The sequence below is a fragment of the Pieris napi genome, chromosome 24 (assembly GCF_905475465.1).
Source record: "Pieris napi chromosome 24, ilPieNapi1.2, whole genome shotgun sequence".
NCBI classification, from domain to species: Eukaryota; Metazoa; Arthropoda; class Insecta; order Lepidoptera; family Pieridae; genus Pieris; species Pieris napi.
In genome coordinates this window covers 6,498,220-6,511,785 of record NC_062257.1, presented here as the reverse complement: position 1 = coordinate 6,511,785, position 13,566 = coordinate 6,498,220, and the positions used below count along the sequence as shown (strand labels likewise).

The 13,566-nt window shown below is 34.5% G+C and overlaps 1 protein-coding gene across 4 annotated transcripts in view; it reads right to left on the bottom strand.

The window, feature by feature from the left end:
* LOC125061813 (rho GTPase-activating protein 6) overlaps nt 1-13,566 on the bottom strand; it is a 106,073-nt gene that overhangs the window by 5,129 nt on the left and 87,378 nt on the right. For all 4 annotated transcript variants that reach the window (XM_047667418.1, XM_047667416.1, XM_047667417.1 and 1 more), the window contains 4 exons: nt 13,274-13,444; nt 3,503-3,650; nt 2,157-2,379; nt 470-637 (listed from right to left, as the gene is read on the bottom strand). In XM_047667418.1, coding sequence (XP_047523374.1) covers nt 470-637; nt 2,157-2,379; nt 3,503-3,650; nt 13,274-13,444 — 710 coding nt within the window. The remainder of the gene's footprint in view (nt 1-469; nt 638-2,156; nt 2,380-3,502; nt 3,651-13,273; nt 13,445-13,566) is intronic.

Here is a 13,566-nt window from a genome sequence, read left to right as displayed (position 1 = left end):
TTTGTACGTTCTTTGAAGGACCTAGAGTCGATATCGCCCGGAAATACCTAACGCCCATGGACACTAAATGCAGGGGGGCTCTCGAGTGCGTTGCCAGTCTTTTAAGAATTTGTACGCTCTTTGAAGGACCTAGAGTCGATATGGCCCGGAAATACCTAACGCCCATGGACATTAAATGTAGGGGGCTCGCGAGTGCGTTGCCGGCCTTTTAAGAATTTGCACGCTCTTTGAAGGACCTAAAGTCGATATAGCCCGGAAATACCTAACGCCCATGGACATTAAATGTAGGGGGGCTCGCGAGTGCGTTGCCGGCGTTTCGGAGATAATTAACATTACTTATACCGTTAAAATTGCATTAGGCTTACAACAGATGGCGCTGTTTCACATTTTAAATTAAAACATTTTAAATTATGTAATTTTTATTATTATTTATAATTATATTAATATAAATAGTGGAAAAGATACTAACTCGGCTCTCCGAAGCAATAAGGAATCAAGGTGGGCAGGCTGCGTATGCGCAAGGTGAATGTAAGCTTCGTGAAGGAGCTCAGCCGGAAGAGTCCACAGTTCTGTCTGCCGCTCAACTAGCTGTCGGACCACGTTGATCACATCTGTTCTCTCCGCTAGCTCTTCCGCGCTGGAATATTTAAAGTCTTATTTAATATTTAGTTTCAATTCAAAGTTTCAAAAACCTAAAGAGTTTAATTAGTAAAAAATCATTCGTATTAACTTAAAAAAAGTTAAAGGTCGACAACGCGCTTGGCAATGTGTCTATGGGCGACGGTAACGTTATATAATAGCCCCGTTATATCATAAAAAACGAAATCAATGTATTTGCACTCTAGTCTTGTCTCTTTCTGGCAAATTGTGTTAACAATGTGCTAAAACGAAACAGATGATTGCTTTAAAAATAATGTGTACTAAAGAAATTCTGTCGCGAACAAAATCTGTAAGGGATTAACAGCAGGGCTACTCTATAAAGTCAATACAAACAATAAAGAATAATGGGCTGGAAAATGCCGAATCATTAAATGATGTGTCTAAAAGCATTTACATATTATATTGTAAATTTCGGTTGCCATGGTAACGCATACTTGGAGTATGAAAACTCAAAATTACAACAGTAAAGATGAAAAAAACTAAATCACTTTAAATTATCATTAGAAGGGTTATAAGTCTCTACAAATTTTAATACGGTGACTAAAAACACTAAGGACTTTTAAAATAAAATAATAATCCTATCATTACCCGCAGACTGCATCATTTTATTAGCATTTCTTTTAGAACCTATTTACTTATATTTTATAATAACCAAAATTAATTAGAAACGTGGAAAGACGGCATCTTTCGGGTTTCAGAAGAGAATTCGATGGAGGAAACAAAGACCAGATCCAATTAGGAAGTTCAGGAGGAGACCATTACCCGAAAGGGTTCTTGCAGAACATGAAGAAATGAGAATAATGTGAAATAAAAATGTATATGTTAACGTAAAATTGTAAATACCGTTAGATTGTAATCTATCTCGCGAGATTATAAACTGAAAGATTGTGAACATCAGCGTACTGCTTACAATTTAACGTATTATTATTCGGTAGATTGTAATCTATCGAAGTGAAACCGTCAAATTACAATCTTAAAAATGTCAATTGTCCAAGGGTTGTCCCTGATTTGTAGGCTTTATATGTCCATAGAGTTAGGAATAAAACAAGGGTATCGGTCAAATAAAATGAATGCACTTCCAAAATGAGTATTTATTACTTGTTAGGATTCGATTAGGATCAACAAATGAGGAAATAATCGATTCGATTAATTTACCGAGAATGTCACATCACTTATAACCAATAGAAAACGAGAATGTCAAATCTCTTATAACCAATAGAAAAGTAGAAAATGGCCGTTTCACAATTTGACGGTATCACTTCGATAGATTACAATCTACCGAATAATAATACGTTAAATTGTAAGCAGTTCGTTGAGGTTCACAATCTTTCGACAGTTTACAATCTCGCGAGATAGATTACAATCTAACGGTGTTTACAATTTTACCGTGGCATATACACCTATATTTGCTGTCAATGGACATACATAGACTAATATCCATTTTATTTGTAAATTATATTTATTATTATTATTATAATATATTATATTGTGTGTACCTCGCGCATTCATTTGGCTTATTTTTATGTAGAATATTGGGTGCGAAAATAGTGGCAATGTTTGCAGCATCCATCTTGTTCCCCGGCTGGTGATCATCCACAGAGTGTGATGCCAATTGTGACAGAAAGGAGAGGAGAGCATTCAATGTATCCCTGTGAGCTGCTGGTAATAGCTGGACTATGTACCTTAGCGCTTCCCATTGCAAGGACCTATTGTGTATTTCTGAAAATAAACAGTGTTTTCTATATAACTTCAATAATGAAATGTGTTTTTTGTTCTCATTAAGGGTGTTGTCAGCCAATCAAGGGGGTCAGAGAGCCAGTAGAAGTACAGAGGATAGGAAAAGAATGAGTTGTATAATACAAGTAAAAACTTCAACCACAATGACTGTTAAATTAATAAAATATATAGATGTATTTACTAGTATAGGTCGGTTATCGAAAGCTGGCGCGTTCACAGTACTCACACTAATGCAATTTCACTATAACAATATGACTTTTTTGCCAAGCTATATATTTTAGTCTACTCTGGTTTTAGTAAGGTTGGGTGGGTTGTAAATAAATAAAAATGTGTCAAATACATTTAAATATTATGTGCATACGAGGGTGGATCCAAAAGTTCTAAGCCCGACCAAGAACGTATAAGAGTAGTTTGTGTAAATAATTTTTCATTTTTCGACATAAGCTCCATCTAGCTCAACACACTTAATTTTTACTTCACTAACTATTCTTTCAATACTCCTCTTAGAAACCCCAGTCGCATCTGATGTCAAATTAAATATAATTTTTTTTCATTAAACTGTATTTATTAAGATCCTTAAAATAATTAAAAACATTGTGCACCATTTCACGAGATTGCCCTGGTAATGTTTGAAAAAAGATCAACATGTATAAAATAATAATAATATCAAACAGTAAAGATCAACATAAACAGTAGCAAAAGAAAAACAATAACTGTCTCTTTTATACTCATAAGCTTGACCGAGCGCGAGAGAGACGGACAGTCTTTTCATGATGTATTTGTGATTGTATTTCAGTTTGACATCACGTCTCGCGCTTATTCACAGACACTACACAAGCACAAAATTTTAAATGTGTTGAAGCCGCCAGCTTTAGATAACATACCTATAACAGATAAAAAGAAGCTTTGTGAAATAGTTACTTAGTTTTCACAAAGCTTTCTTTTATCTATCTGTGTATTTTTTTTTTGTTTATGAGAATTCTAACAGTTTTGTTAATTTGTGTATTATACTTAATTTCTTTATCATATATCCCAATTCTATTTATGTCTATACCTTAATATTGTAAAAGTAAAAGAAGAGATAGAGAAAGTAACCTTCACTCACTCTGAGTCTGCAAGAACGCACAGTAGAGATCTCTACATAGCAATGGATCTGGCAGGTCTCTTAGGAACTCTTTAAGTAGTGTTGCCACATCATGAGGTAGGGCATCGTCGAGGGCACATTCCTGGCCCCTCTCCCACTCTTCCCGTAACTGAAACATCATTTACTAAATTATTATAACAATAACTGTGAATATGATGACTTAATTTTGTTAGAAATTTAAAGACAAATTGCCTTGGGATCATTGATATACAAAAAACCCAAGGTGCACACTCAACGTCAAAAAAACGTCCTCAAAAAATGAGCGCAACATTCTAAATTGTGCGCTCATTTCAAATAGTCTCGCGTCTAATAAGTGGAGTCGATGTTATTTATTTGTGTTTTTTTATATAAATAAATTTATGTACTTTTGAACTTTTTTGTGTGTAGTTTTTGACAAATATATTTACGCTATATAAAGTGTAGGTCAGGAGGTAGCCAATTTAACATTTTTTTTAATTTAAAGAAAAACTTTTTAACCGGATTAAAGTTATGTATTATTATAAATTTACAACTATTTAACATCCAACACCTTTTGTCTTCAGTCACCGTGACTACGCAAGCTGTAAAGCATCCGAAAAGTCGGATAAATTTAAAATTAAGTTAAATAGATAGTTGTAAATAAAAAAGTCATGTTCGACTCCACTCAATACCTTGTCCTACCGACCACGGTCGGTCGTAAAATTTTATTGCTTTAAGTACGTATACACTGCGTTGTAATAATAACTTTAAGCAATTCGCGTAAGGTTGATTTTGCAATGATATATGCTTGTAACATATACTGTTATAGACATACTGTTATAGAAAGGGACAGAAATATTGTTTCGGGACACTTTCGAGCGTTACTTTTATTCGAGACTGTGCATCTTGGGTTTTTTGTATATCAATGCTTAGGATCTAAAAAATTTCAAATGATCTAGAATGTTTTTAGTTGCGAAGTATATTTTTTATTAAGATATTCATTATTCATACACTTTCTAGATAATATTTAAATAAATCTAGTATATATATGTAGAACTATTTACTACAAGAAATCTTATTTAGGCAATTCATTCTCTTAAAAAATTTAACAAAAATTACAAATATTTAGATTGTCACTAAACGTTCATTGTTTTCTAACACATAAGGGTCATACACAAAACGAGTCAGAATTTTGTGAAAAAAAAACATAGTCAGAACTTTTACGAAATCAGTCTTATTTATTACCTTATAATCATAGCATTTAAATGACAATATAAAACAAGATCGTTTTTCAGTTTTGACTGAAATATTAAACTTTTAATTTTTTTTGTGACCACTGAAGGGACATACTTCCACAGAATAGAACAAAAACAAAAGCAATCGTTACGTTAGTCTTAAAAAGTTATTCATATAAACATTACAAAGTAAAAAAAGGATTTTAAAAGATATCATCATCACTCGAATCAAAAAATGAACGGCCTTTACATTTCTTTTGTGGTGCATTTGAGTCGTCAGAGTCACTGTATTCTGGGAATGCACGGACTCTGGATTTTTTGGGTGTTACTTTTGGTGGCGTAATTGAGTTTTCCAAGTCACTTACATCAAGGGTTGGACAGAACCTGAATTTATTAGCAGTTACTGAGTCATCAGTGTGTATTAATTAAATTTGGCTTTTGTGGGGTTAATGGTTGACGGGTTGGGCTTGGTGATGATTCCAATGATGGTGTATTAAACAAGGGTTCAAGCAGAGTTGGGGTTGTCGGTCCAGTGGCTGTAGAGGCTGATGTAGTGTTATTAGTGGTTGCTGGACTGGGGGTTGAAGAAGATGTAAAATTCTGTAGAAGTTGTGTTTCTATAAAATTACACGAAATGCCCTCAACCTCTATTTGTCCAATTTCAAAATGGGTACATTCAATATGGGCTGCACATAATAAGCAGCTTAATCGTCTGCAACGTATAATGTTAGGTGCTTTTGCACTCCATGCAACCTGATGAATCTTGAAGGTCCCTTTAAAAGGACGAAGTTTGACGTTTGCAATTTCTTGTATATTAGATACTTCATTATCAATACGAATAATTTCAATGCCTTTACAGTTACCTTTTAAACATGAAATAAAACTATCAATGTTCGATATATCTTGGCCATTTGTAACTGCATTATCGCATGTCCGTTTTATGCATCCACCTACCTCATCAGGAGCACCTTTGCCATGTTCTGCCTCGCTGAAATGCCAGTTAATGATTTCTGCTTTTGAAATTTTGCTAAGATAGTTTGCTATTAAATGAAACATTGTTTTATTACGATACTGGGTAGTAGGCCCATCACTGAGTACATGCAGCTGCTTCAAATCTGGTGTAAGTAACTTTATTCTTTGAATAACAGGTTTTAAATGTGCACAAATGAACACGGGATCGTGTCTTAAGTTTTCTGATACAGTGCAAAGACATGTGGTTTGTGTAAGGTTTGTTGGTGGCTGATTATTTGACGAGTAGTACACACATGTATGAAGTGAAAGTTGTGCTTTAGATCCGCCAAACTGGGCTGATTGAATTTCTGATCCATATTTGCAGCAATCATTTTCTGAAAAATCAATATGAAGTAAGCCATCTGTTGGCGTTAAGTTTTGTTAGATTGATCGAATAACTCTGTGGTGGTTTTATTTGCAAGATGTTGAAAATATGTAGGTAATTTTTGTCTTAAAAATATTAACGAGTAATTGATGAGTAGTTTTAACGGATTCTTTAATAGTATTTTGGCTTAGCTTTTCTTTTCCTTTAATGACTTCTAACACTTTTTAGTGATCCATCTTTGGAAAATAATTGTATCATTGCCATTGATCACATTAAAATTTACTGTATTCTCAGAGCATTGCAAACACGTCCTTTCCAGGCAAGAAACACTGAGAGTGTTGTTACAGCAGAAAGCCCTGGCAACATCAGTAGCGGTAGAATAACGTATTATCTTAGCTTGGCTTAAAGCACGAGCAATAAAATCATTATTTTACAAATTAAGAATACACTATCGTTACTTTCCAAATAAATATTGCTCTTTTCTGTGGACAATGTCTCTCGTGTGGACTTCTCAGTCCACAGAAAAGATGTCCACAGGAAGGACTTTTATTAAAAAAGTAAGCATTGCTCGATCAGTTTTGACGTTATACAAACAATTTAAAACATTTCGAAACCACTCCTAATAAGAAACGATGGCTGCATGCTAATCGGTAAATTCATTAATTACTTACTAATATACACCAGGAACAGGAAAGACTCACTGATCTTTGATGAAAACTCAGTAAAATTTATAAAAACTGTTGAAATAAACTACGAGCGCTCAGTCACTCAATCCAAACTGGCAAACGCCAGCCGTGTATTGTGGCCAGTACAAAAAAATAATTGTGGAATAGTATTTTGAGTTAGCTCGATAAAATCGATTGAATTTTAGGTCTACAGAAAAGACGTGATTTTGCATAACCAACTGTTTATTGCTAATTGTGTAGGTTTAGCTAGATATATATTTAATAACTTGGTAACATTTTAACATTCAGTATACATATTATCGATAATTAATATTTATTATGAGATAACACTTGTTAATTAAGAACAGAATTTGTCAAAATGTGCTTACCACGTTCACGAACAGTCCACAGAAGGGGACATTTTAATACTTTTCTTTTTTTTTCAACAAATTAGTAACTAAATAATTCCATATTTAGCAAACGTAAATGAAGGAATATTTGTGAATAATATATCAAAATATATATCAGCATAAAAAAAGTATTATTTTTAAACAATGCTCAACCTGAACAAGCCCATGAGTTTGACCCATAAACAACACAAACATATCTAAAATCTTTGGCAGATATTTTGATTAATTATTGTTTAAAATGGTTCGACGAATTACTTAATGTCAAGACGACGCCGCCCTGAAGATAAAGTTATAAAATATGATAAATCAATTATCAAGTATGCCAATTACAAAAGACACCTTTTTTAGACATACATCGGAAAAACATTGTGGAAACTCTAACCTCACTGCCACCTATTCTATGTAGTTTATCATTGCCAAGTGCCAACCTTGAATTAGGGTTTTACAATAAAAAAGATGTGAGATGACACTGATGTATCATGTTACCACTAAGCATAGATGGCGTTTGTTCATTATTATTATTATTTTTTATGGCTCTGGCACGATTTGTGCAAATCGAAATTCGACCGTGTCCTCCATGCACGGTTTAGGCACTCGCCCGGTACCGCACAACCCTCCCAAAGGCCGAGAACAAATTTAAAACTTGCCCTCGAACCGGGAATCGAACCCGGTACCCCTCACCTAGCTGTTATTTAATAAGACCGCTAGGTTTGTTCATTATTATCCGGTTTAGCAGTACAGACTATATTTTATCTATTTTTAATTTTTGTTTTTAGATTTCATATCAGGATGTTTTATTCACTCTTGTTAATTATTCAGTCATTAAATATTACTTTATTTTTTATATTCGTTTTTTCCTTACTAGGGTTGCCTGCAAGAGAACGCTTGTTAGCGATAAGACAGCCCGTTGCATCCGTAATAATTTATGTTATGTTATTTATTTTTCTATTAATGAAGCTTAAATAAATACGTTCTTACATACAATGGCGCGCTTCGTTTGTGATTGGTCATCTATATGTAATCATAGACCCGCTAGACTTAGTCTCGTTCTTGTTAGCAAGAATGTTGCTACTTTGAATTTCCCTGACATCTTAAGGGTGCGTCCACATCTGGCAAACGGCTCGCGAGCTGCACATTCTCGGCATATTCGCCAGATGTGGACGCACCCTAACAGAGTTAAATTTAGATTACGTATATTTCTGTTAAGTCATATTTACAATTACTTAAATTACATTAAATAAGTATTATTTTAATGTTTCGTGAATTATCAAATAAGTAAACCAGTGGCACTGCTTCTTATAGTCTTATGTGCCTGGTTTTCTTACTACCTTTTCTTTCACTGAACGAGAATTTATTCAAAGACAATTGCAGAGGAAGGAAGGTGCTGCCCTTCCTCCAACCTAAAAGAAGGGCCTCAAGTCTGACCTCTAATTGGCCTGAAGGCCCCAGTTAGCTAAGCCAGTAGCTAAAATTGATAAGTTGTATATTGCCTCAGCGATCTGAATATTTCTTGCCAGTTCTTCTTGCTCTACGCTCTAAATTTACAATTAATTTAACTTCTTCTTTGACGTTCATAAGTGTACTTGTTTACCTATATGATTAAAGTTATTTTGAGAATATCTCGTAGTCATAGAATAGATTATAGTCGTAGGAATAGATTATACCTATACTGTAGGAACTTTTTTAACAGTTACTGCTTTTGTAGTTTAATATACGGATTTTCGCATCGCGGATTGCAGTGCGGTCACACACTATGCGCTGGGCAAGTGCCAGGCGTAAGATGGAGTGTCTGCCCACACTGAACAGTCATCGCTTTAATATTACCATATTTCTTACATACTCGAATCACGTTCTTGGCTTCTGCATGGCTTATATTATGGATGGAGGTGACTTAATATATTTTTTTTTATATTAAGATCTTTTGTAATAAAGTAATTGGCCTTGCGCTTTTGAAACTCACTTTTCCAACTCTCACAGCGGATTCAGATCTCAAATCACTCGTGAAGGTGACATTTAAGATAGTTAATATTACTACACGACGAAAATTTAAACAATTCACTCGTGGTGGAATTGAAACCTTCAAAAATTTTCACAATTTTCATAATTTTCAATAATTGTTAATTTTGATAAAAAACTACAATGAAGTAAAAATTGAATTAAATTAATCTATTTTTAAATTTTTTTGCACATCTATGTTTATTAATTCAGCCTTGCGATTCTGTAACTCACTTTTCGAACTCACACAGCGGTTTTCGTATTTGAGGGCGACCGCCGCTGCGAAAACCGCTGTGTCAGTTCGAAAAGTGAGTTACAGAATCGCAAGGCTGAATACACGTTAATTTAAAGTTTATGATCTGTATAATACTACGTATTATTAATTAATTCTCATGAATGTATAAGTCTGTCGCTTTTTTGTTTAATCGACTTTCAAATCACACCCATGCAAAAGAAGTTTACACTAAAAGGTGTATTTTTTGTTTTTTCTTTGATACTTGTCCAAACAAAGGTCTTTTAAAGATAGCAAATTTACAATTTTCTTAACCTACAAAGAATAATTAAAATTATTAAAAAGAAAATCAAAACAAATTTAAAAAGTTTGGTCCCTGTGGCAGTGTACTTTTAACGCTGGCAGCATTTCCTCGCTGTATTGCGATACTTATTCGTTGAGCCAGGAAAGCACCAGCTCTGGGCTCACCAGTACTATCTACCAGACACCAACTTAAATCTTTAATAAGCGCCTGTGCACTTGAACTCCATGGCCCAAGAGTCTACTCCAAAGGGAACAAAATCGAAGTTGGAGGAAAGACTCTTACCTATATTTGTGCCGATTATTTTTTTCTGCCTTCTCTGCGGCTTTTTGCTAAGATTAGATTTTAAATTTTTAATATTATTAAGTTTTTGAATTACATATTTAAGTTTAGTTTCTAGTACACGTAATTTAGATTTTTGTTATTTTTTGCACTTGTACTTTACCCTCATTTTGTGTTTTTTTTTTTTTTTGCACACTAGGTTTGTCTATGAGTAATCTAATAATTTACGTAACTTTCTTTCATATCTAACGAAGTTTAAATAAATAAATTTGTAATTTTTAATATTAGTAAATTAATCTAATATATAAAATTCTCGTGTCGCGGTGTTTGTGGTTAAACTCCTACGAAACGGCTTGACCGATTCTCATAAAATTTTGTGTGCATATTGGGTATCACTGAGAATCGGACAACATCTATTTTTCATCCCCCTAAATGTCAAGTCCACCCCTAATTTTTTTTTTAATTTTAAGATTATTTTTTTTATTTTTTTGTGATGCAGCATTAAAATATACATACAACCCCTAATGTTTAACCCTCTACGATCAACCCCTATTTTTTATTATAAATGATTAGCATGGCAAAACGACGTTTGCCGGATCAGCTAGTATTATATATTTTTTATCAAAACGTCTACATTTGACCCAGTTCAAAATTATTTATACACATCTCTCGTGTAGTGTTTGTAATCTAAACGAGGCAATAATCCACAATTTGCTCAGATCAATTCAATTAATATACAATCAATCTTACATATTGTATGGCCAATTCAATATACATATATCTGTCTGCGTGTTGGGATGTAAATGGACTTATGTATATGCAAAATCAAATTAATTTCTAATACTGAGAGTGAGAAGACAAAATAGAAAACAACATAATATTACCTTAAGGCCCTATCCCAGCACGAATTGCTGTGTCAGTGTCTCGGGGTGGACTGTGGAGCGCAGTGAAGAGCTGGAGCACTACCCTGCGATTCTGTAACTCACTTTTCGAATCGGCGGTCGCTCTCAAATCAGTCGTGAAGCAGTCATTTTATGATTTGGCATTCTAATAAACAATAAACTACAAGCTCCCACCTTTTCAGAATGCCAAATCATAAAATGACTGCTTCACGACTGATTTGAGAGCGACCGCCGATGCGAAAACCGCTGTGTGAGTTCGAAAAGTGAGTTACAGAATCGCAGGGCAGCTCTCCACTGCGCCCCGAGACACTGACACAGCAATTCGTGCTGGGATAGGGCCTTAAGGACTCCAGTCGAGGGTTTGCTTGGTAATGTGACTCCGGGGCGTATGGCCCACCCATTTCCGCTTTCGGCGTTTTATAGAATTGTCACTTGGCTCCTCATTTGTTAAATCAATCTAGTTATTGTAGATGCTATAGTAAAGAATGTTGTGCTCTTCGAACCTAAATAAACCTTGACTAGTCAAATTGGATAAGATCGGACCTTATTATTCATGTTATATACCGAGTTCAAAACACATATTTTTTGTTTTATAAAATTTGATCAGGATGATCCATAATATTTAAACTGGGCCGATCGTCACTTACTTTTTTGTTTCGCTTGGGTTATCCTAGACACATTTTGAATTTCATTAAATTTTTGCCAATTCTATTTACGCCCTCAATTTTATAATTACTTAGTGAGTATTGTGAACTATTTTAATAAATAAATCAGTGGCACTACAACCTCTATAGGTCTCGGCCTCACATTTCTGAATCTGTTTCATGATCATTTTTAAATCTAATAGGCAAGTAGGTGATCAGCCTCCAGTGCCTGTCACACGCCGTTGACTTTTTGGGTCTAAGACATGTCGGTTTCCACACGATGTTTTCCTTCACCGTTCGAGCAAATGTTAAATGCGCACATAGAAAGAAAGTCTGGGTGCACGGCCCGGGATCGAACCTACGACCTCAGGGATGAGAGTCCTTAAAGCACCTTAAAGCCACTAGGCCAACACTGCTCTTGAACTATTTTAAAGAACTCAGAGCTTATTATTAAAAGTTAAAATCAAGTTAACAGCCGCCGAAACGTTCCTTGTGGTACGTATACCGAAAATTGTAGCCGCTACTACAAAGATTATATATTTCCAAACAACCTATTTTCTGTCGTAGCAACGGCCTTGAAATGTTACAACATTGTTGAACAGTTGCGTTAATTGGTGTTTTGGTTAGTGTTTGACGTTAAATTTGGTTAAATTTAGTTTTGTTTGCTTTGAAAGTTACACGTTCATGTTTCGCAATTAACTAATCAACATTGTTGGGTTTTATTGTGACATTAAATACAATGTTATTAAAAAGGAAGCACAATTCTTAGTTGTTAAAACAAAAATGTGTGTTCTTATATTATTATTTTGCTGGAAATGCACTTCGCATCACGTTAAAAAGACGAAGGGCGCGTTAGGGAAAAATTATGCGCGCGCACACCGTCACAAAAAACCGACACCCTGAAGTCAGCTATAGTCAAAATTTTAGTGTTTTTGTGATATTTAAATAAACTTTATTTAACTAGATAATGCGTTATAATAAAACTTTCAATGTATTAAATATATTTTTCTATTGTTAGTGTCGTTTTTTATACAAACCTAGAATACAATTTTTGAAAAGATTTTTATCTTGTTACGTCAAAGAAGTATAACTTCTAACGCGTGTATATAAGTGTGTACACACGTTTTTTTAGTAGAATTAATAAACGGATGAAAACGCAAATATATGTGGAGCAGTTAACCAAGAGTAAAGGACATTTCGTTGAAGTTATAAAACGCGATTTTCAGAAAAAAGATTAAATTTTCGGCAAATTTGGATTTTATATTTCGTCTCCTTGTAGCTTGATATATTAGTCCACCGTTTTTCTAAGTTTTAAATACTTACAAATAATAGGATTTCTCAAGGCCCTCAATAGTTATACATTCCAAGGATTAGGCCCTAATGCTCTTAATATGGGGGTTTGTTTCAGTGATGACGACTTTTCGACCCGAATTTTACATTTATTTTATCAAATTTGCCTACAAGAAATAGTGGCAGGGGGCTAAATCGAAAGGTACAACCACAGTATAACTCAGTTAACCAACTTTTTAACCATTGAAACTGATAGTTCAGTCCCGATAATAATTATCAAGAATTTCTTTGGTTTGTGATGCTTTTTTTACGCAAAAAAATTTCGTTAAAATAGATGATGATTGTCTGCTTTCAATGGAAGTTAAACGAAAACTAAATGGCGCAGTTTGTCCAAAACTTTGCAGTACTCTTAATAGATTTCAAATTTCTGTCTGGGTAATGAAAAAGTCACTGAATAATCAAACGTCCGTAATTCAACTTACTTGTCTCACTCTCTTCTTTGAAGCGGAGACCCGGAAGAGGCCCATGGTATGAAGACCATGTCGGCGAAGGTGGGCCAAGCAGGCGGAGACTAGTGCTGGAATTCTGGGTCTACCACCACCTGCCTCTTCTAGACCTGCCCAGCCCCAATCCCCCGAATCACAGGATTCACTCTGAAATTTTTTTCGCTTTACTTTAGTTTTTTCCGAAAGGACATGGTATGTTGTTAGATAGTGGTACGGTTTAACAGATAAAACAGGAAATAGAAGCAAACAGAGAAGAAGGAGAAGAAGAG